We start from the raw sequence: 22,498 nt of genomic DNA on the forward strand, positions 1-22,498 counted from the left end.
GGTGGGCGGCGATGTGACAGCGGGAGCTGGGGGCGGGAAGGTGGGGGCGAAAACGTCTTGGCTTAAATCCTTCTAAAGTCTCTTCAGTCTTGGCTCTTTTAGGCAACACCATCAGGACCAATAAGAGGTTCAAGTCAGACTGGCACTCTTAGTTAGGATTCGCTTGTTAAGATCCTCTACAATATCTCCGGGTCGAGATCCCGGTGTCTTTGGACAGTGAGAGACATGAAGTAATGGCCCCTTTACTTCTTTTTGCACTGTTTGTTTACTGGTTAGCGCTTAAGGATAGAGTTACAGTAGATGATGTAGGAACGTGTAGAAAGGCGTAGGTACGCTGGTGCCTAACTATGGACCTGCATTTTCCCTACATGCAGGCCAACACTAGTTATTAGCCCTATACATGTACTGTGTAGTTCAGTAGTTAGATTCAAGTCACGAGTGTGAATATTGTGAGATATGCTTATGGCCTTTAGAGTTAATGAATTGCGTGAAACGATCTTTATACCAATAGAGTTCAACATGAATTATAGTACAATTATTACAGTATAACAATAATAGTATATTATTCTATCAGTGGACCCTAGCTCAAAGAACATTCAAAGAACAATCGATATGGAAATCAGAGATCGTTAGTGGGTGGCGCAGACCTTACCTCAGTAAAGCGAACTGCGGTCGAGTTGTTCTCATTACGCCCTGGGCACGAGCTCAGCGTAGCCTCAATGTGCGGAAGCTGAGCCACAGGCGCCGTGCTGAATTTGATATACCGCGATCCATATCCGTTAAGCTCATCCAACCACGGAACCCCAACGTTGTTCCTCGACCGGGTTCGACTTACCAGCAAAGCACTCGCACGGAATGACCACATCCCACAATATTTAGTACGTGTCTGTGGTCCTATTGGTCATGTTAACCGCGTTAAAATGAAGGGACTGCTTGCGAGGGTCCTTCATGAAGTCCTCACTGAGATCGGCGAACCGAGGTCGGCGTACTGCGTTGCCCACAAGAGCCTGTTCTCCGAACTTAGCGGGATGCTAAGGGACTCCACCTGCGCACTGAGGCGGACATTTAGCGTCCAGGCACTGTCGAGATTGCTGATGTTGAGGACGATAGGGAAGTGCTATGTGAGCGAGTAAGTCTCATTATAGCGCGGTAAGATGAGTTCCACTTAGAAATTAGCGGCGAGCGTTCGCTCGGCGCACGCGATCTAGGCTAGGGGATAGAGGAGGGTGAGGAAGGAGAAGATAAGTGCATTATCGCGGCAATTGTGAGTATAGAGAGAGCTGCAGCGGTGATCAGATAGAGAATGGAACAAGAGAATTGCGAGCCATACAACTTCGATAAGAGCTGACAAAGAAAGAAAGATTCCGAAAGTTGTAAAATGGGTACAAAGCAGGGGGCCTCGTCTGACATTTCAATAGGAATGGATTGCAATGGCTAAGATATGCCAAGCTCTTCGTGGGGGCTAAGCTCCCCCTGACAGTGCCAAGCAGATTGGAGAAATCCTCGAGCTCCACTGACCGCCAAGCATACGGAGCGGAAATCGAGCCTCCATTAAGAAGCCATTATTGACTTTTATAGTCCTAATAGATTAAAATTCAATAGTCTCTCTATCTCGCCCCCATTAACTGTGCCGTTTAAACCGTTTAACTGCAGATGCTAAGTTGTTTGCTAATGCCAAGTTAGCTACGGATTCAGGCTGTGATGCCCAAATAAATATTCACACTTAGGGCTCTGTGGGCTTCGCGAAGTGCAGGATTACCATCCCTACAACATTAACCAAGATTAACGAACTCAAGGTAATTAGGAAACAATGCTGACAAGACGACAGGATGCAGCCTTTCGCCCCCATACTATGCCGAGCAGCTTGCGGGCTGACCGAGCTGCGAAGAAGTCCAATCCATATCCATATAATATAACAATGGTAGGAGACCTTGAGATTGTTCATCACCCACCCGCCTTTCTCATCTCTCTCTTCGCCTTTTCCCCTAGAGCCCTCCGCGCTCGTTGACCTTACTGAGCTCTCAAGCTCTTGTCTTGGCTCCCATCATGGGCCGACTTAACTATAAGCTTCTGCCTTGGTTAGGGTGGGCACTGGCGGGTCTCGGTCTCAATGGTGTCGATGCCTTGACGCCACTGCGAGACCTATGCCCGGTAACCTGCCTGGAGGCCGGCCCTAATCCGTCCAACTGGTCTGTTGTCGCCGACATCTCCCAACTTCAGGCGTGTCAGAAACCAATGGTCTTAGACTTTTCAGTCAGGATTCCTCTTCAACGCAAGCAGCATATTCGAGTCTGTAACGTGTTTACCAACGACTTCGACAATCCAGCCGGATCCGATACGACCTCAGTCTTCGCCACGGCTGATGTTGAGACCAAGCAAGTCTTCCCCCAGCTAGCCTGGACGCCCGCCGCATCCGAGGACGAGATTGGCGGCCGGCTCGTGGGCCAGAGCATTGGGCACTTGAAGAGCTATCTCGCAAACAACCACCAGGCCTCGAAACCCGCGAGCCGGATCATGCTGTTCGGAACGGTATCTGACACCACCACAGGCGTCTACGTTGGCGCCAATCTGCTCGGCTCGAGCATCGCCGGGAATCTCTTTGACTCCTTCCTGAACAATGTGTACGGAAACGGTATTGCCGACTCTAAGGCCTCCCTAGTCCAGCTGTGCGAGGGTCGCAGCGGAGACGACATCTTCGGCCTCATCGCGGTCTCCAGCGCCAAATTCTCCACGGTCCACGACGCCGTCAGCAGCTGGTCAAACGGGACCTGCGTCGACACGACCTCGTACGCGAAGACACGCGAGCTTGGCGCCACAGCCATTGCCGTCATCAAGCCAGTGGTCGCGCCGACCCCTAGCAACAACACAGCAGCCATTTTGGGACGGGCCGATGCCTGCCGCATCATCAGAGTCGACGACCAAGATGACTGCGGCAAGCTCGTCACCCGGTGCGGCGGCGGGCTGACTGCGGCGAACTTCTACAAGTATAACCCCAGCTCCACTCTGTGCTCGAAGCTCATGCCGGGCCAGCCCGTCTGCTGCACTGCGGGCGAGCTACCTGATATCAAACCGAAACAGAACGCGGACGGATCGTGCGTCGCATACCAGATTAAAAAGGACGATAACTGCAGTAAGGTCGCAGTTGCTAACGGCCTGGTGGTCACAGATCTCGAGGGCTTCAACAATGATACCTGGGGTGCGTTTTGTCCACCCCTCCTATCTCCTCTCCAAGGCCCTGCCCCACTGACTAACAACGCAATTTGACAGGCTGGAACGGATGCGACTCGGGCTTCTGGACTGACAACTGGATCTGTCTCAGCAAAGGCACGCCACCCTTCCCCGCGCCAATCCCCAACGGCGTCTGCGGGCCTCAAAAACCCGGCACAACCAAGCCTAGCGGGTCAACCTCGAAGGACTGGCTGAAACTTAACCCGTGTCCTCTGAATGCGTGCTGCAACGTTGTAGGTCCACGCCTTTACTCTCGTCGTGCGGGCCCTTTTTTCGGTATCATGACAGATGCTAATGAAGATAACGCAGTGGGCACAATGCGGTACGACAGCCGACTTCTGTATTGACACCAGCACAGGCCCACCAGGCACAGCTAAGAAGGATACCTATGGCTGTATCTCCAACTGCGGCATGAGTATCATTCAGAGCGGCCCGCCGGCGCAGTTCAGGAAGCTTGGTTATTTCGAGGGCTTCAACCTGGGTCGGGACTGCCTGAACATGGACGCCTCCCAGATTGATCCGTCATTCACCCATGTCCACTTCGCCTTCGGTATGATCACCCCCCAGTTCGAGATCTACCAGGAGAACCAATACGCCGAGTTCCAATTCCAGCAGTTTAAGAAAATCCGTGGTCCGAAGCGGATTATTTCGTTTGGTGGCTGGGTCTTTTCTGCCGAGGCCCCTAACTACCCCATCCTCAGGGACTCCGTCAGCGACGCCACTAAACGCGAAAAGTTTGCTACTAATCTTGTGAAGTATGTCGTCGATAACGGCCTCGATGGTCTTGACATTGACTGGGAGTATCCCGCGGTGAGTTGACAGCCGTTCCGTTCTCCTGCAAGGCTGGATACTAATCTAAATCCCTTCACTAGGCGCCTGACCTGCCCGATATCGAGCCTGGGGACCTTGCGGAAGCCACAGGCTATTTACGCCTCCTCGCCCTTATCAGATCGAAGCTGCCTAAAGACAAATCGCTATCCATTGCAGCTCCCGCCTCCTACTGGTACCTGAAGCAGTTCCCTATGAAGGCCATATCAGAACTTCTCGACTACATCGTCTACATGACCTACGATCTTCATGGCCAGTGGGATGCTGGCAACCAGTGGTCCAGCCCCGGCTGCCCAAGCGGAAACTGCTTGCGGAGTCACATCAACCGGACAGAGACGCTGAACTCCTTATCAATGATCACCAAGGCCGGCGTGCCCTCAAACAAGATCCTCGTCGGCGTCACCAGCTACGGCAGAAGCTTCCAGATGGCCGATCCGTCTTGCACCGGCCCCAACTGTCTGTTCACCGGCGACAGAACGACATCATACGCTCGTAAGGGGCGGTGCACAAAGACAGGCGGCTATCTAGCCAATGCCGAGCTCAACGAGATCGGCGGCCGCACGTGGATGGACGTTGAAAGCGACTCCAAGATAATGGTCGACGGGGACCTCTGGGTGTCGTACATGGACAATGACCTCAAGAACAAGCGCACACAGCTCTACCAACGTTATAATCTCGGTGGCACGTCAGATTGGGCTGTGGACCTTGTCAGCTTTGTAGAGCCACCCAGTTCCCTCGGCGGACTCGGCTGGCCGAGGCTTAAGACGGATATTCGTGCTGGCATGTTTTTTGAACAGATCAGCTGCAATTCCGCGGAAATTGCGCGCACTGGCACCTGGGTCGCTAAATCTTGCGACGTGGACGAGATTGGGAGCTGGACACACTACACGCCCAAGCAGCGGTGGGATGCCCTCGATTGCCCGCATGCCTGGGACGACGCGATCAAAGTGTGGCAGTCATGCCACGAAGGACAAGGTGATGGTATTAGGTTTACTAAGGCCATATCCGAATTCATACACGGAATTCAGAATTCTGTAAGTAGAGCCTGGCATTAGACCAAATGGTCTAAATTCTAACGAAGACTTTGTGTAGAATTGCGACGACCTGTCGATAGAGACAAACTGTCCTGCTATGTTTTGTAAAGAGCATAACGCACCTGAGGTCCCGGAAAAAGAAAAGACAGGGGCCTGCACATACGAGATTTGGAACTCGATATCTGAGCTCTCCAGAGTGAGTTAAATAACCATAGCTCTCTAACTTGACTGTTGATTGCTAATCCTGTGTACCTCTTGGTAGATGATTAAAAACTACTACTATTCCTTAAGTAAAGCTGGAGATGATCTTGGAAGCACAAAGGAAGAATTCATCAGCATCTTTGCCCCAAAGTCGGACTCCGGGATAGAGTTTCTAATGCTCTTGCTAACCTTGATTCCAATTCCCCTCAATGCGGGGGCGGCACGTTTCTTTGGAGGTGGTAAGTAATTGTGCCTATGCCTATACTATGTGTAGTTCAGGTCAACCCCAAACCCTAACAACTGAACCTCCAACTGCTAGAATAGGGCTAACACATTTTCACAGGGCTTGCAGGCAAACTCCTTGGGGGAAGTCCTAGTGCAGCCCAAAAATCCGTGTGGGAAGCCGCAACCTCCAACATCGTCAGTGCTGGTTCCTCCATCGCCAAAGACGCACTCGCCAAGGCCAAAGACGGTCGCTCAGAGATCGCCTTTAACGCCATCTTTGATACCCTAATTACGAGCTGGATGTCTCAGACCGACTTGCTTATAAGGTCGATCTTCAATGGAGATAAAGACAGCATCAGGAGATTGAGCGAAATATTCAGCAACGGCAATTTGATCGACGGCAAATTAGACAACGGTATAACAGATTCTACCAATGGCCACACGGACAGCTGGAATCGGGAGAAGAGTATCCAGCGCGCCTTCTATGCCGCCGCGATTCCTGCCGCCTGGGCCGCCAACCGCCCGGCACCCATCGTCATCGACTTCGGCCCTAGCTGTGAGATCGATGCGCGTAACTACTTCAATGAGCCGCCAAACATCTACAACACAGGCTGGAGGTGCATCGACGGGCACTCCTACATCCTCGCCGGTGTCCGCGATGGCCCTCAGGAGGCGTGCGGTCAGCAAACCCCTGGCAACACAAACCAGTGCCCACCTGTAAAAAAATGGACTTTCAACATGCTCAAGGGCATGGAAGTGATCAGGACGGACGACAACAAGTGGGGGGGCGTTACAGTGGATGAACTTATCAAGGGGTTAGTATCAACTAAATCCACCAACTGAGAAACGAATGTGGACTAACTTTTTTTTTTTTTCCTCTTCGCAGCGCCATCAATACGTACAATATGAACGACAAGAAAAACATCATGGACGCCTCAAGAAATGTGCCGGACGCTACGAATAAGACTATTACCGAGGAGTACGCGTCAGATAAGCTGAACATTAAGAGGGCTGGCCTCATCCGCATCCCCATCTGCAGCCCTGAAGAAGCGACGGCAAACCTCAACAAGGGCCGGAAATACTATGGTGACTCCCTTAACTACCCTTGCAACGCATAATGGCTATATAAGTAGTATGTAGTAAATATATAGAAATAATATACAAGTTTAATTATTTCATAATATAATATACCTTAACAAGTATAACTGTAATTGTTATGATGTCTATAATAGTTATCATCATGGGGTGTCCAACACGCAGAACCCGCTAAGCCCAATGTGCCGCGCTAGCTTTGTTTAGCCTAGCAGCATAGCAACAAGCACTTACGGGCCGTATAGCTGTGGTAGAACTTTAATGTACTGTATTGTACATTATCGCCCTCTTCATCATAGCTTGCATTGAGACAAGCACAGCCAGCGCAACGCCAATGTGCGACATGTACTATAACCAGGGAATAACCCAGCTACAATACAGGGCCATATGGACGCCAAGACTGCATCTTACCTGGCTACTGCGGCGCAGCGAGTGGAACAGTTACCTAACCGGCGCGCCACATAATTGAAAAAGGGCCTCAGGACGGTCGTCCTGCCAGAATCGCTATTTAGTTACAGTCAGTCAGTCTGTGTGACCGTCTTGAATTAAGGGTGAAGCTTCAACTCACAGGGTTGAAGCAATAGAATAGTAAATAGAAAATAAACCCAACTATAATCGTACTACAACAGAACTGTCTTTTTAGAACATAACTGCCTCTACCTCAATTATGGTAGGGTACAGTACTCGACGTGCTTTTATAGGTCTGTAATTTATCACCATAATTAGATAATTATTAAATATAGTCGATTGAATAATGTTTACCTTGCTATATTTTTTATAACTCGCTATATAAATATACATAACAGATACATACGGAAGACCGTTTGTATTATAATAACTTTCTTATTTATAAAACTATAATCTAGATCGTGGTGTTTGACCTGCGGGGTTTGGCGCCCGCCTAATCGGGCAAAGCGTGTGCACGGACCTATCGCCGCTTTCGAGCTGTATAAAAGTGCCACTCCCGCCCCCCGAGTGTCTCTATCCTATGGTTAAAGCTATAGAAGAAATCCGCATGCTAAATGACCAGTTATTTCTTGACATTTTACGAGTTAGGCTTTAGAAACCTAGGGCCGGAAGATGACAGCAGTTAGCAAGGCGCTGCAGATGAGGCGCAAAAAGGTTGTATTAGACAGAGCTTTGAGCTGTACTAGACGCGTAGTGCTGTATGCCCTTCAGAGGAAGAGTACCTCGAGATAGTTGAAAAAAGTAAGGGAACCCCGCAGGTTTACTGCGAGAAGCGCATAAATCCCACCACGTCAGAAACCAGAAGTCTGTTGGGTTATGAGATTACTCTACTACAAACGGGGAATATAGCTCTGCAACTACCCGCAGGAATGAAAAGATGTTCCGCGGGAAATCCGCGACTGAGTAAGTTTGATGGCAGCCTAAGGCTTATTGATGAATCTACACGTCATGGCTCTCGAAAAATCCGGAGTGTAACAAAGACATGTGCAGAACAAAGGCGTCCAAGGCACGAACCTGTTTTCAAAATGGTTCGCAAATGGAAACCACACTAAATAGTTACCTCAAAACATCTCGGTGGGTGTTTGGCCGGGCCGAGATACCAGTCTCCTGTGGATTAATGGTTTGGCTTTCATATAGATCAAAAGTTTCGAACAACGTGCCTGATGCACACAAAGCCCCACGCCGACCCCGCGCCGACCCCGCACCTCACATCGCTGACTAACCAACGCTTGGCACCACACCTTCGGAATAGGCTCGATGAGAAACCACTAAACCAAAGCAGCATTACGGCGAGAAATCTCAAATCCCCAGTCCGCTCTCCGTCGCTTTGCTTTCAGGCGCTTCCTGCAAACGGGAGGTATTCTACGCGCTTCCCGCAAACAGAATGGCGTTCTATGCCCACGACAAGTGTACACGCGCGTAGAACGTTATACGATTAGAGGGAACCATGACATTATGGCACTGGGAACAATCATGCGGAATCCGGCAGGAGCGTAAAAATAGCAGTTATTAATATACATGCAATACATATATAGCTCCCAAGACCGTAATCGTCCAAGGCCAGACCGTGTATACCAACTGAGATATCACTTCCGACTCATCGAATACTGGCTATCATGGCGGTGTTAAGCAAAACTGGCACATTTGCTAGTTATTACCTACTTTGGACTTTTGTTGTGCTGAGTTAGTCGCTTGCCAGGCACTTCATACAGCATCTTTCGCTAACAACAGGTGCCCACAGGTCTTGCCTTTCCTGCCGAGCTCTCTTCATCGTCAAACGCTGCTGAGTTCTCGAATTTCCTTCCGCCTAACCCCTTCTCCAAGTCTGTGGAGACACGAGATCCTATCGCAAATGGTGCTACATTGAGAGTGCTCTGTTTGGGTGCCTCGATTATGGGTGGCTATTTGTCCACGGATAAAAACGGGATGAGGTATGCACTGCGCTCTGCTCTTGCTGCTCATGGAAACAAGGTGAGCTAAGCTCTTTGTCTCCTCTGCTCTTAGTCGTCTACTGGAAACTGCGAGATTTACTGCAGACGAGCTTAGACGTATTTGCTTATACAAAGTAGGTGAACATGATCGGAAGCATTAACCTCGGGACCATGGATGATAATAAGGTTGAATCCTGGCCTGGTTACCGGATTGATCAAGTTGCTAAGAAGGCGGAGCTGTCCCTCTCAAAGCTGCCTAATGTCGTTGCAATTCTCGCAGGCACCAATGATGCTGGGCAGGGCTTTGACACTCGTACGTAAACCCCTGTAAACAATAATTACTTGCCAAGTGATTATCTGATCATTTTTCTTAGCCAACATGGCCAACAGAATGGCGACCCTTATCGATCGCATTTTTGCTGTGGCTACTGGAACAACCATTATTCTTGGAACATTGCCTCCTATGTACGAACCTGCGGACGACATTGTCCGACAATACAACAGTGATCTTGCAGACTTGGTATCTAAGAGATCGGCTGCGGGGCAAAAAATATTCCTGGCGGATATGCACTCTCCAGTATGTATCTTTCTGTTTTCACCCGCTTCCGAAATAGAGCTAGCTTAAGTCTTCTACTATCACAATACTCGCCGCTTCGTGCGATTCTAATATAGACGCCAAATGTGAAATATATACTAATATATATAGTGGTGGAGTCTCGCTGATATCTCCGGCGACAACGTCCATCCAACTAACGCTGGGTATCTCAAAATGGCCCGTGTCTTCTATGATGGGATTATAGCAGCAAACGATTCCATCACGCCACCTAAAACACCCCCTGGCGGTATTAGTGACCCTATTCTTCCGTATGTAGTTGGCCATGGACCCACTGCCAGCGACAAGACTTCTGGAAGCACAATAGGGCCAATCCAAACCCGGCAAGGATCGCCCCCAGCATCATCCTCAGCATCTACCCTCTCAACAAATCAGGCAAAGTTCATTGCTAGCCAAGGCACTCCTTACCCTACTACCGTTACAGCGCGTCTAGCTTCATCGTCAGATTCGGGCAGTTCTTACCCCACTACTGTCACAACGCGTCCAGCTTCATCCTCAGAATCTTCTTCGTGCCAAGATTCGTTGAACGGCTGCCCCACCTCGCTAGGTGCCAACCTCTCATCAAGTCTAGCAAGCTTCATTGCTAGCCAGGGCAGTTCTTACCCTACTACTGTCACAACGCCTCTATCGTCATCCTTAGAATCTGGCAGCTCTTACCCTATTGCTGTCACAACGCGTCCAGCTTCATCCCCAGAATCTTCTTCGTGCCAAGATTCATTGAACGACTGCCTCACCTCGCCGGGTGCCAACCTCTCAACATGCCAGGCGAACTTCGCCGCATGCCAGGGCTCATTGGGTTTCACACAGCCAACAGTTGTTGGAACCAACAGCACAAGTGGTCTTCCCTCCGCCACCACTTCTAAGACGGCTATTTTTACTGGCGCGGCTTCTTTTGCAAAACCTGCTGCTAGGTTTCTTGCTCTCGGTGCCTTAGCCTTCTTCTAGGGACATTAAGGAGTAATAAGGGAGAACAAGGAGTAAAGTGGGGATCTTAACAAGTGTTAGAAATGCTGCTATAGTGGCCTTTTAAGCTGCTTAGAATGCGTCGAGAAATCTATTTCGGATGGGACTACATACATGGATTGCTTGCCAGCTTTCGGAAGTTGCAGCGTGTTTAATCTTCTACGAGTCCTCAGATGCCTTTTAAGATGCCTTTAATGCTCGTTCTTGAAGTACGCGCGATATTATTAGCAGAGCCTCCTATGATTTTTCAAGTTCCTAGATCCGCGTTGCTTCTGCTTCGCGAAGAGCTTTTATGTTAGTTAGCAAAAGCAGGAGGTCGTCCACCCCTAAAACGGGCTTCGACTTCACTGTTCTGTCTAGCCCGAGCGTGTCTATAAACTACTAATATTATAGCATTCTAAACTGTGCTCTGTATTGTGAAATTGCACCCCTTCTTCACCTAGTCTTCATCGTACACATGTCCTGAATCACAGAACGCCAGTCCTCTAAATGCTAATCATGACAGAGCCTAATTAAGAGTTAGGACAGGTAGCTACTCCAACGTCTGAATTTAGGGCTATTGTTCCCTTGTCTTTTAAACTTGCCTCTAATACCTCTAGGATTGTCTATAGTAGCAGGGGCATATTTATTTTTAATAACAGTAGTTAGGTCATTATGCTTGTCTTTAAAGCTTTTGTAGTATCTAACTAGGCGTTTAGTCTTTATTTTTAGTTGGAAACGCTCAACACAATTATAAAGGCGTTGAAGTAGACTAAATCGATAAATGCGTTCCTTCTAGGGAGTATAACGACGACAAGCTTGTTCTGCTTCAAGAGGGTACGATTTTAGCCACACCGGGGTGACAGGTACAGAGGAGTAGAGTGCTGTGTTTGAAAGACGTGGCGGCTTGCATGGGAGAGCTTGGGGACATATATTGACGGTAGGAGCTGAGCTCGAAGTGCTAGGTGGGTAGCTGCCATAGTGGGTAGATACTCGACTGTAACGTAGTCGAGGAGCTGAGGGTTTCAGCAATGCCTACAGTATTCCTATATAACTACGTAGGCCCATTAGATAGTTTGATAACTCAATCGATTTGCTCTAGACACTGTACGCTATATACTGTGCCCGTATTCTGAAGCCTCCGCTCCGCCTGCCAGGTGATAGTTTCGGTGACCGGGGTTTTGGCCACCGTACTACGGCAAAACCCTTCAACAGTGGCCAATCGCCAAAGCTTCGACACGTGATGAACTTTTAGGTGTTCGGGGCTGCGCAGAGCAGCAACTAACGCCAGCTGAAAACAGCAGCTCTGACACTACAGCCTTGCATAATCTTATAATATATTTACAGATGTTATAATACCTTTCCTTGCTCCATCCGTATTTTAGACGGTCTACGTGATTTATAGGTAGTTTAAACGATTTGAACAGGACCGTCTGAAGACCGTTTAAAATTTATGTGGCGCGGCGGCAAGGGTCCGGCGGCGCAGCAAATGCAACAGTAGGGTCACGAGGTGCCAACATCTGGAAACATATTCTCTGTTATAACACATAAGGGCTGCCTAATTCTGTCCCTTTGAGGCCATCATCTAAGTAAACGCTGAGTATATTTCCTGTCTCCGTCCATCGCACACATCCTTCATCAACATTCATCTTAAACCAAGTCCTCTGGCTCTAAACCCCCTCAAACCCCTCATTGCCAACTCCGTCACCCGAGTGCAACCATGTTCGACGCCGACAAATGGCGGCAGCCTTACCATCCATCACGACGGCATCCACGCCGTGACCTAACGCTGCGATACTTCGAGATCATGTTCTCTATCGTGGTTGTCGTGCTCTCATTCCCTTATGTCTTCCGCGTGCCGCCCAACTTGGTCGCTAGCTCCAAGTACCATGGGCGGCCCGACGGAGTCACAAATGCATATTTTGTGCTCTCGATGCTATTTGGATTTTTCATGGTATGGCTTGTTCTCTCTTCCCCTTCCCCAATTTCCTTAGTCCCCAGCCAAGCTTTAGATCCCTCTTCCTCCCGCTTTCTTCAACGGACGGCAACCAATTCACCACCCACCCACCCTTCGATTTCCCAACTGACAAGCTCCCCAAAAAGACTGCCCTCACAATAATCATCTGCGCTGTGCGCATCTGGCTGCTGCACTTCCGCCCTGGCCGTGCCACCAGTACCTCGACCTCCCTCAACCAATTCAATGCCAACCCCCACGACTCGCGGAATGTTCGCTGGATCATTCACCGCTCGCGTACAAACCAGGATAGCGGGCTGCTGCTGTTCTGGATCTTGTCGCTCATATGGTGGAACGTTGCACGAGTGCTTCCTATTGGTGCCCAGTATCCCGTCGTCAGCGACCTGCTGCAGATTATTATTAGTATTATTGTTGCCCTTCAAATGTGAGTTGCTTTGTGTTTCCTTGTGGGCCTTTTGGTGCTCATCTTCTCGTGGCCTCTCCCACACCGACGAGCCCGTGGCAATGGGCGAGCTGGATGAGCTCATGCTGTAGCATAGTGGTCGATGGTTTGGCTCGATCATGCAATCGGTGCTAATACGTAATTCAGTATCCTGCTCATATTTAGCCTGCGAATTGGGATGGCAGATTCAAGGAACGCTCGAGCCGGGCTCTAGTTTGATAGGAGAGATATATATGATCGAGGACAGTAAGGATGTATGGGATGAAGAGAAGATGATGAGGGGAGGAATGGGAGGCAAATCACGACTAACGGCTAATTGTTTTATTTGGTTTATGGTATAGCAGAGTTGTTTGGATAGTTTGATCATAGGGTATCGTAACGTATTTTTATTAATATATCTTTTAAATGATACTCCTTTGGTAGACCAAATAATCTGTAACGTGACTAACCACTTCCAAAGGAAATATATGAGAGTTATAAAATATCGCTATCTTTAAGGATGTTTAACTAGCGTGCGTCACGGGGGACTGACCTCAGACCGGACCATGGGGCGGTGGTCCGGTTCCAAATCTTCGACCCAGACCGCGGTCCGGTCTGAAGCTGAAGCCAATAACTCACGGTCCCCCACCGGTCTGCCAAGAAACCAGTGGTCCCCCATAGCGGTCTGGGCGGTTTGCCGTGGTCCAGGTTGGAAAGTCTTCAAACTCGCGGGTTGGAACCGTCGGTCTCCCGTGACGCACGCTATGTGTAACTTACTCAATGCTGTATTTCTTATGTTAGCATTACTATAGTTTGAGGCTTATGGAGCCGTTACCTGGGAAATCTCAAACGACGTCATTCCCTCTTGGGGAATAAGATGCCTTGTGTTTGAAGCCGAAAAAGGCCTTGCATCCTGCATAGTCGACTTTTAATAACTTTTATTTAGGCGGATAGAGCTTTTGACAGCAAACAAAGTTATATTCCTCCGTACTCCTCACTATATTGCGGGGTTCTAGCGGCCGATCAATTAATTAGCCTGTAACCGACGCTCCGGCTCTTCTAAATTCCATCTAATCAATTCGCGGGGTCTCTCAAGCCCCTGGCAATTCGAAGTCTTGGCATCTACAACTCCCCCCAAACATCGATCGCCGAGACGGGGGATTTAATTCCGTATGGTCGGGCGAAAGCTCTTTTGAACCAGCACTGCCTCGTCGAAATGGAATATAATCAGTAGGTCGAGCTGTCTCCTTTCTGCTCCTCTCCCTCCCTTTCTTTCTCACCTTCGCCACGAGTACCGTTCTCTCCATCCCCAAAATGTTCCTCACTCTCCCCACCGTGGCGGCGCTCGCCGCCATCCTTCAAACCACCTACGCCGCCAAACCATATTCCACGTGGATGTCCGACACCTTCATCACCAAAGCCATCCCCCTCCCTCGCAGCTACCCCCAAGCAGTGCTCTACCGCGGCATCGAAGCCGTCTACAACGTCACAGGCGACGCCAGCTACTTCAACTACCTCCAAACCCCCCTCGACGCCATAGTCGACTCCAAAGGTAATCTCGGCGACGGCTACACCTCCTCCAAGCTCTCCCTCGATGACCTCCGCGTCGGTCCCACCTTATTATATCTCTACCGCGAAACCGGCGACGAGCGCTACAAAACCGCCGCGTCGCAGCTGCGCGCCCAACTTGATATCCAACCCCGCACCCCCTCAGGCGGCTTCTGGCACCGCAAGCCCGCTTACCCTAACCAAATGTGGTTGGATGGGATATACATGGCCCAGCCCTTCTATGCGGAGTGGACGGGCATGTTCGATGCGTCGAATGAGGAGATTTGGGATGATATCGTGCTGCAGTTTGATTTGATCGAGCAGCATTGCAGGAATAAAACCAGTAACCTCCTAGCGCATGGGTATGATGAGAGTAAGGTGGCTTCGTGGGCTGATCCGGTGACGGGCGCGGCGCCGCATGTGTGGGATCGTGCGGTGGGGTGGTATGCCATGGCGCTGGTGGATGTGTTGGACTACCTACCCAAGGAGCACGCGGGGCATGCGAAGCTTGTCGGCTACCTGGATACGCTTGCTGATGGCTTGAAGAGGGCACAGGATAAGAGTGGAGGGTGGTGGTTGGTTATGGATGAGCCGTATCCGGGGATGAAGGGGAATTATATTGAGACTAGTGGGACCGCTATGTTTGCGTATGCCCTACTGAAGGGGGGGAGGTTGGGATATATTGACAGTGCGAAGTATCAGAAAACGGCGACTAAGGCGTATGACCTGTTGAGGAAGAAGTATGTGATTGAGAATTCAAAGGGGGAGCTGGATTGGGAAGGAACGGTTTCAGTGGGCAGTTTGGGGGGTAATGGGAGCTATGAGGTGAGTCGATCTGTTTCTTGGGGCAGATTTGCGATTGCTAACATTGCCGGTAGTATTACATATCCCAGGTACTTACTCAGAATGACCTGAAGGGTGTTGGGACGTTCATATTCTTGAGCGTCGAGAAGGAGGCATTGTAAGCTTGAGTTCGGTAGGCATATGACCCTGGCCGCTTGAGATCTCTGGAATAGGTATGTATGTAGCTAGGTCATAAAATATTGTCATTCTGTCTTTAAGTCTAAGGTAGGAACACATGGGCAGCTTTTAATCTAAATAACTGATACCTCCTCCGCGTGTCCCGCACGCTCATCATCCTCCTTAAGATCCCGTCCCTTATCCACAAATTCGCCATGCGACGAGTTGTTACCAATACGCGCATCCCTAGCCATCTCCCTCGCAATCCTCGGCGGATCAAAAATCGACTTAGACCTCGTAAACACCTCATCGATCTCCTCCAACGTCCTCCCGCTCGTCTCCGGAAAGAGGAAAAACACAAGTGGCAGGATACAAAAGTTCGTCACCGCAAACACAATGTAATACCGGTTTTTGATCGAGCTGAACCCAATCGGCGTCACCTCCGCCAGCAGGAAATTCGTTATCCACACCATCGCCGTCGATACCGAGTTCACCGCCGCGCGCAGCTGCAGTGGTGCGATCTCAGCTGCATACACGAAGGTAACTCCCGCGAACCCAACCGTGAACATGAAGCTGAAGATGAACAAACAGATCACCGCCACGATCAGCGCAGCATCCCCCGCACCCTCCGACGTCGTCCCCGCAAGAATCGCCATCATAACCATCATAACCGCCGCGCCCGCAATCATCAGAACACGCCTTCCAAGACGATCAATAGTCAATGACGCGATATACCCGCCCACCGGCTGCGTGAGCGGCATCGCCGCAGCCAGAATCCGGGATTTCGTCGGGTCGATCCCGAGGTTCTGCTCGAAGATCGTGGTGGCATAGAAGGTAATCGCGTTGATGCCGTTGATCTGCTGGAACATCTGCGCCGCGGACGCGAGCACAGCGCGGTGAAAGAGGCGCTGTGGGCCCATGGTGAACATGTCTTTGATGGAGCCGGTGCCGCATGCGTCGAGCGAGGCTTGGATCTCTGCGATGTTGGTATCGATCGCCTCTGAGTCCTCGGGGATATCCTCTAGCACAGCGAGGATACTCCTCGCCTCCTGCAGGCGACCGACTTTGATGAGCCAGCGCGGCGACTCGGGAAAGAGGAAGACAAAACACAACACCATCAGCGACAGCACGATCTGGAATGCCAGCGGGAACCGCCACGCCACTGCCGTCCCCCCCGGAATGAAGTAAAAGCCCAGATCAATCCATAAAGCTATCGATATTCCCGTTCCGATAAACGTCCCCAGTGTCGCGACGTCGGATCCGCGCTTCGCGGCGCTGGATAACTCGGATTGCCAGACTGGCACTGTGGCGACGTAGCCGCCGGTGCCGAGACCGAGGATCACGCGGGCGACAATGAATTGGGCGAGGGAGAAGGATGAGGCCATGAGGACGGCGCCGAGCAGGGAGACGAGGGTGGCGGCGAAGATGATGCGGCGGCGGCCGTGGACGTCGCCGAGGTGGATGCAGGCTAGAGAACCGAAGATACCGCCGACGGTGTAGAGTGCTACGACGGTGCCTGCGGATGTCAGAATGTCTCTCCATGCCTTGCATTTCTCACTCGTCCTCCACATCCCACGATTTTTGGTTCAAATAGTCCTCATATGAGGAAGGGCAGAGTCAATTGGAAAACAAACCTTGAATATTCGAATTATACAACTGCGCCTCCCCCTTCGTATGCAACGTATCCATCTGCGGAAACGCCCTCACAAACGCATCAAGCGTCAGCAACCCCCCCATAACACCCTGATTATACCCATAGCACAAGAACGCGGGACACGTTACTAGCCAAATAGCAGCAGTATTGAGGCGCGGCCCCTTCAGCCCAAAGTACGGCGCCATAATGTGATTGCGAGCGGGCGACGTCAGGTATATCCACGTGTCGTGGGTATTGAGTTATGACGAGCTATTTGCGGATTGAGGGGGGGCATATGGGGGTGTATAAATGGGCTTGAATTGCACATGGAAGTCCAGCACCCGGATAGCGGCGTATTCCTAGCGTGGGTCCGAAAAGGGGGGCTATTCCAAGCTGGCCCGTCGGGTGCCCTGGGACCCCACAAAACAAGCCGGAAGGCGCATTCTTATCTTGCGCGCGCGGATCATAGCTCCTCTAAACGACGATGCCGCGGTTACAAGGCTAAGCTCCAAACGGTGGTGACGATGGTGCCTGGTGAACGTTTTTTGTTGCTCGGTTGGAGTGTCTGGCGGTTGGGGGGGAGTGGGGTTATTTGTGGAGAATGCGGGGGAGGAGTGCGGGGAAGTGGGGTTGGAGGCGAAGCCCGGTGCTGGCTGTGTCGGTAATGGCCGATAGGGTGGCGGTAGTTGGGGATGTGTCTTAGATGAGGATGTTGATGAGATTTGGGCTGTGTAGGGAAATGGGGATGTTGTTGGTGGCGTTGGGTGGGAATTGGAAGGTCGGATTTGCTACCCGAGGTTGGTTTTGATGGGAAACGCACACATATATAATTAAAAGCTTATATGACGTAGAAAAAGGCGCAGCAGGTTAACAATTGAAAACCTAGCTTATGAAAAACAAATATATGGCTTAGTCTGTCGCGTGGTCCGGTCCGTCCACCTCCCGTTCAATGGCATGGAGTAAAACAGTTTCGTTGAGGTCCGCAGTGGACTAGACCTCTAAACGTTATTTCGAAGCTCCCCATGGGGGTTTCTATTATTCACTCCGAAATGGGGCTATCAGTCAATTAAAACCTGGGGAATCGGAATCCCCGAATTCTCTAAAACGCTGGAATCGGGAAGCGAACGGTGCATAAAAGTTTCCGAGGAAGCTGCAACTGAGCTATTGCTTGGTAATCGTTCCTTCAATATCCATAACGAGGTTGTGTAAATGGAAAGAACGATTACTAATAAAGCCTCAGTCGCAGCTTCCCTTATAACTTTAAAGATATAAATACAGAAGGTATGATTATCAAGCAAGCCTCAAAATCGCAGCTTCCTCGGAATCTCCAAGTCGTAATACGGAAGGTATGATCATAAAGCAAACCTCTATCACAGCTTCCTCAAAAGCTTTCAGTCCCTATATATGGAAAGAACGATTACCAACCAAGTCTCCATCGCAACTTCCTCGAAGCCTTCAACTTATATATATGGAAGGAACGATTACGAAGCAGTGCCTCAGTCCCAGCTTCCTTAGAATCTTCAAGTTATAGATGAGGAAGGTATGACTATCAAGCAAACCTCTATCGCACCTTCCTTGGAAACTACAGTAGAGTCAAGTTAAGTCAAACCAGGCCAAGTCAAACAGGCCAAGTCAAACAGGTCAAGTCGAATCACGTAAGTCACATCAAGTCAAACCAAAAATCTACACGTCAAATCTCAATCAATTCAAGTTCTCAAGTTCTCAAACTATTACCCTACATCCCTAGTATATCCTCCCATCCCACCATATCCGAGCATGTCCCAGCATGTCCCACCCAAACTCCCCTATCCCCCAATCCATCCGTGAACCCATCAATATCCATGCACCTTCCCCCCCAACCAATCCAGACGCCCCTTATAAAAAAGTCAAAACCGCCTCCCAATTCCCACCACTCATCTCACAAATCTCCCCATCCCTCTTAGATACAACTCAAAACCCCCTCGGCGCCCTACCCCTAATCCTCGGCACCGCAGACGCAGTCTCAGACTCAGGCTTCGCTGTATAAATACTACCCATCTGCATAACCATCGTTCGCGTCTCTGTGACTGTCTCCTCGACTATCTCCGTCACTGTGCCCATTCTCTGTCCTGAGGCTGAAGTGGGTGTAGGTGTGGTGGCACTCAAGAATGGCGTGACGACTGGTCGCGATTGGGAGATGCTGGATTGTTGCTGTTGTGCCGATGATGCGCGAGTCTGCGTGTTTTCCGGGGCGTTGGCGGTGACGGTGACGGTTATCATAGTTCCTGGCGCTGTGACTGTGACTGTCACGCCGCCCACGGGTGCAGTGGCGCTTGGATTGCTTGGTGTAGCGGCAACTGATTTGGAATCCGACTCTCCACTGCTCGAACCCCCCGTGCTGCCATCGACAGGAACCATAAACTGCACATCCATCTCCCCCTCAATCGCGGCATTATTGATATCCTGCCCCTTGATATACTCCACACTCCCCTTCGACGATGTCAATTTCGCCGACGCCCCGGTGGAGGCAGAAGAATCGATATCAACATCCATACAACTCGTATAAATCTCCGGCATCGCCGCAGCCCCATTGATCGCCGCCGTCGGCCAATCCCACACCCAGTACAACGTGTACCTCTCACTATCGATACTAGCCGGGAGCTTGACATCGCTCTGACACCACAGATTCACTCCCATCTCCGCATCCGCTTCCTTGGGGAACTCCTTCTGTCGCTCCAACGAGATCGGGTGGCTGTTAACCTGGTAACACTGCCCGTCATCATAATTCCTCGTCGCCAAAAGTACACCGCGGCCATCACCCCCTTTACCATCCGCGGTCCAGACTTTATGGATATCCATGAATTTGTCAGTCACGAGCGGCTTCTCAGTGCCGTAAATGTACACCGTCCCGCGATTCTTCGGCTTCCCCGGGTTCGTCTCGGGAATAGTCACATGTCCATTTTCCTGGTACCTCAGCGCGACATGATCCCCCGCCCCTGCTGTCAGACGCGGCAAGCCGGGTGTATTGAGGCCGGGAACAGATTGCGAGAGCATGCACATAGGGTCGGTAGCGAGGAGTTTATGAGGGGAACGCCCGTTGGGGGGAAGAAGGTGTGTGAGTGCTGTGTCGGAGAATAGGGGGGAGGAGCGGGCCACCATGCCGCGCGGGTAGCCGGGGGTGGGGGTGAATGTGCCGTTGGGGTTGATGAGGCGGAGTTGCTCGATCCAAGTATGTGCTGATGTGCCCGGGAGGAGGAGAGAGAGGAGCGCGAGAAGGGCGGTAGGATGCATGGCTAGGTAGTAAGAGTGTCGTCCTGCGACTTTTTGGTGTGTGTGTGTGTTTGCGGGAGAGATGGCTCTCTATTTTTAGTTGTAGTATTTTGTTTGCGTAACTAGAATGTGCTTTGAGTATTCTGCGATTATAAGATTTTCGAAGAAGTTGCCGAAGATTGAAAGGGCGAGCGATATATAGCGAAGAAATGAATAGCGCTTTCGATGTGTGAATGAACAGCGCGGGCAGTCCAGCTGCTACTGTCCAGCAGGTGATAAAGAAGAGGAGTCAGAGAAGAAGAGGTCTGAATGGGAGTTGTTCGGGACTAAAGCTTTCATCTTGGCATTGTCGCCGGTGGCGCAAATAAGATGGTTGGTTGATGTCCTGAATGATCAATATGAATATTGCTTGTTTGAGGGTGATTGATGGTTTTTCTTTCTTATTGTCGATGATATTGAATTGATGGTACAGATGGCATTGGTGTTCCAGACAAAGGGAACAACAGAAAGCACAATGGGACGACAATGATAGACAATAAGAGTGAATAGGCGGGTATGCCTGGGGCAGAGCGTCTTTATGAGTAGCGACAAAGGACGACGATGGGTGGGTTGGCGCGTGACCAAGCGCGCGCGCGTGTAGGTGTGACAATGAGAAGGGCGTTTGTTTGTTACTCATCAGAGAGGCGAAACACGTAATTATGGAGATTTGTCCCCATAATAGGAGAATAAGCAAGGAAATAGAAGTGGGAATAGGGAAATGGAGAATAGAAGATCATTTTTGGCCGACCCTTAATGTCCAGCCGCCATGATGGGGACGGCGGCGGTCGCAACAACCCCACACCCCGCCGTGCCGCCAAGGGGATGGTCGTCAATCAAGCCCAGACCAAGGCCTGTCACCCAATCAGTTTCGGCGTCTCACAACCGTCTGAATCGCCCCTCAGTCAGGGATTAGGGGATAATTTAGCATCCATGTGGGTACTTGTGTTTAGTACGACATTGTAGTACGAAACACAAGTACCCGCGCGAATTAAACAGCAACCACACCCCTAACAAAACCCCAACAAACCCTGTCAGCCAGCCATTGTCCCTGTCACTCCCGGCGTCTGAGGCGTCGAAGCCACAACTGCCAGCCACTAACAGCCACTGACTGTCCACTGACAGCCATCACCAACCATCACTAAATGGTCCCTCCGTCCACCCCCATCCACCCCCAGCCATCCCCAGCCAGTCACTCCCCCGGCACTCGTCTGGTACCTGACTTACACCCTTGTTGCACCCTACCTTATCCGTCTTATCCGTCATCGACGTCGCATGCACCACCCCACAACCACACACGTCAGCGTCTACAGGCCTGCGAACGCATTTACCAGCGACAGGTCTGGGACAGCCTTGTGCTTCATGATGGGAGGGGTGGAAGGAGGGGTTGGAGGGGCGAGAGGGTGTTGTGGGAAGGGGGGTTCATCGCATTCTGGATGAGCAGCTGCCACGGAGGGAAGTGGACGGGAGATAGTCGGCGCACGACACGGGGTCAGGGCCAATCAAAGATGCTTGCGCGGCGACAAGGAGGTTGATCGCGAAACGGCGGGACTCGTACACGGAAAAGAGGAGAGAGGGATGGGATTTGATGGTTGGTGGAAACTGATCGTTCATGGCCGTAGGTTTGTTTAGGAGGGGCGGGTTTAGCGTATTCGTGCCACAGTAGGCGCGGACATGGTAAATGAAGGGATGGGGATAGTTGAGGAGGGAGAGTTGGATGTTGGATGGTTGGTGAGAGGAGGACAGGCAATGGTCGCCGATCACGTGGTTGGGTGGTTTTTGTTGACAAGTGTTGGAAGTGTTGGTTTGTTGGCTATGAAGGCAACACGAGGGCTGAAACGACAAAGACCATCACCATGAAGATGGACACTGACGAGCTGAGCGTCTATACCCAACACGCAAACACATCATATCACGTGTTGCGCTCTTTCTCATTCGTTGAAACGAGGAAGGTGCGACAACTAGGGAAGCGACGACCAGCCCAGTCGCCCCTTCCCAACCAAGCGCCTCATATTTCCTATGTTCCTTCCCTCTCTTCTCCTTCTCCCTCGTTCCTTTCCTCCTCTCCCACTTGTCCATCGTACCTTCCCTCCTTCCCTCGCTCCTTCATTTTC

General features: G+C 50.7%; 7 protein-coding genes across 7 annotated transcripts; 5 read left to right on the plus strand and 2 right to left on the minus strand.

The window, feature by feature from the left end:
- Nucleotides 1–920: 920 nt before the first annotated feature.
- Nucleotides 921–1,569, plus strand: VE01_03921 (uncharacterized protein; the record flags this gene model as incomplete). The annotated part of the gene is made up of 2 exons (XM_018273400.1): nt 921–1,129; nt 1,419–1,569. 2 exons carry the CDS (start codon nt 921–923, stop codon nt 1,567–1,569), a joined length of 360 nt encoding a protein of 119 aa, XP_018131619.1.
- A 477-nt stretch (nt 1,570–2,046) lies between these two features.
- VE01_03922 (uncharacterized protein) lies at nt 2,047–6,639 on the plus strand (the record flags this gene model as incomplete). The annotated part of the gene is made up of 8 exons (XM_018273401.2): nt 2,047–3,196; nt 3,268–3,461; nt 3,538–4,038; nt 4,101–5,090; nt 5,149–5,286; nt 5,353–5,530; nt 5,635–6,331; nt 6,403–6,639. 8 exons carry the CDS (start codon nt 2,047–2,049, stop codon nt 6,632–6,634), a joined length of 4,080 nt encoding a protein of 1,359 aa, XP_018131719.1. The 3' UTR covers nt 6,635–6,639.
- A 2,053-nt stretch (nt 6,640–8,692) lies between these two features.
- Nucleotides 8,693–10,947, plus strand: VE01_03923 (uncharacterized protein; the record flags this gene model as incomplete). Its single annotated transcript, XM_018273402.2, has 5 exons — nt 8,693–8,759; nt 8,818–9,047; nt 9,146–9,320; nt 9,382–9,584; nt 9,714–10,947. 5 exons carry the CDS (start codon nt 8,693–8,695, stop codon nt 10,563–10,565), a joined length of 1,527 nt encoding a protein of 508 aa, XP_018131718.1. The 3' UTR covers nt 10,566–10,947.
- A 1,148-nt stretch (nt 10,948–12,095) lies between these two features.
- Nucleotides 12,096–13,349, plus strand: VE01_03924 (uncharacterized protein). The gene is made up of 3 exons (XM_018273403.2): nt 12,096–12,516; nt 12,666–12,961; nt 13,127–13,349. Exons 1-3 carry the CDS (start codon nt 12,283–12,285, stop codon nt 13,191–13,193), a joined length of 597 nt encoding a protein of 198 aa, XP_018131722.2. The 5' UTR covers nt 12,096–12,282; the 3' UTR covers nt 13,194–13,349.
- A 728-nt stretch (nt 13,350–14,077) lies between these two features.
- On the plus strand, nt 14,078–15,613 carry VE01_03925 (uncharacterized protein). The gene is made up of 2 exons (XM_018273404.2): nt 14,078–15,331; nt 15,385–15,613. Exons 1-2 carry the CDS (start codon nt 14,273–14,275, stop codon nt 15,469–15,471), a joined length of 1,146 nt encoding a protein of 381 aa, XP_018131721.1. The 5' UTR covers nt 14,078–14,272; the 3' UTR covers nt 15,472–15,613.
- Nucleotides 15,539–17,647, minus strand: VE01_03926 (uncharacterized protein). The gene is made up of 2 exons (XM_018273405.2): nt 17,101–17,647; nt 15,539–16,982 (listed from the first exon to the last, which is right to left on the minus strand). Exons 1-2 carry the CDS (start codon nt 17,303–17,305, stop codon nt 15,601–15,603), a joined length of 1,587 nt encoding a protein of 528 aa, XP_018131621.1. The 5' UTR covers nt 17,306–17,647; the 3' UTR covers nt 15,539–15,600.
- Nucleotides 17,648–18,794: 1,147 nt separating this feature from the next.
- On the minus strand, nt 18,795–21,417 carry VE01_03927 (uncharacterized protein). Its single transcript, XM_018273406.2, has one exon. The coding sequence runs from the start codon at nt 20,367–20,369 to the stop codon at nt 19,050–19,052; it is 1,320 nt and encodes a 439-aa protein (XP_018131720.1). The 5' UTR covers nt 20,370–21,417; the 3' UTR covers nt 18,795–19,049.
- Nucleotides 21,418–22,498: the final 1,081 nt, after the last annotated feature.

The sequence above is a fragment of the Pseudogymnoascus verrucosus genome (genome assembly GCF_001662655.1).
Source record: "Pseudogymnoascus verrucosus strain UAMH 10579 unplaced genomic scaffold scaffold_14, whole genome shotgun sequence".
NCBI lineage: Eukaryota > Fungi > Ascomycota > Leotiomycetes > Thelebolales > Thelebolaceae > Pseudogymnoascus > Pseudogymnoascus verrucosus.

Excerpts from the sequence above, each read along its gene's own strand:
- VE01_03924 (XM_018273403.2), top strand. The coding sequence starts at position 12,283 with ATGTTCGACGCCGACAAATGGCGGCAGCCTTACCATCCATCACGACGG. Across the intron at positions 12,517-12,665 it reads TGCTATTTGGATTTTTCATG|ACTGCCCTCACAATAATCAT; the intron begins GTATGGCTTGTT and ends CTCCCCAAAAAG. Across the intron at positions 12,962-13,126 it reads ATTATTGTTGCCCTTCAAAT|TATCCTGCTCATATTTAGCC; the intron begins GTGAGTTGCTTT and ends TACGTAATTCAG.
- VE01_03925 (XM_018273404.2), top strand. The coding sequence starts at position 14,273 with ATGTTCCTCACTCTCCCCACCGTGGCGGCGCTCGCCGCCATCCTTCAA. Across the intron at positions 15,332-15,384 it reads GGGGTAATGGGAGCTATGAG|TATTACATATCCCAGGTACT; the intron begins GTGAGTCGATCT and ends CATTGCCGGTAG.
- VE01_03926 (XM_018273405.2), bottom strand. The coding sequence starts at position 17,305 with ATGGCGCCGTACTTTGGGCTGAAGGGGCCGCGCCTCAATACTGCTGCT. Across the intron at positions 16,983-17,100 it reads GTATAATTCGAATATTCAAG|GCACCGTCGTAGCACTCTAC; the intron begins GTTTGTTTTCCA and ends TGACATCCGCAG.
- VE01_03927 (XM_018273406.2), bottom strand. The coding sequence starts at position 20,369 with ATGCATCCTACCGCCCTTCTCGCGCTCCTCTCTCTCCTCCTCCCGGGC.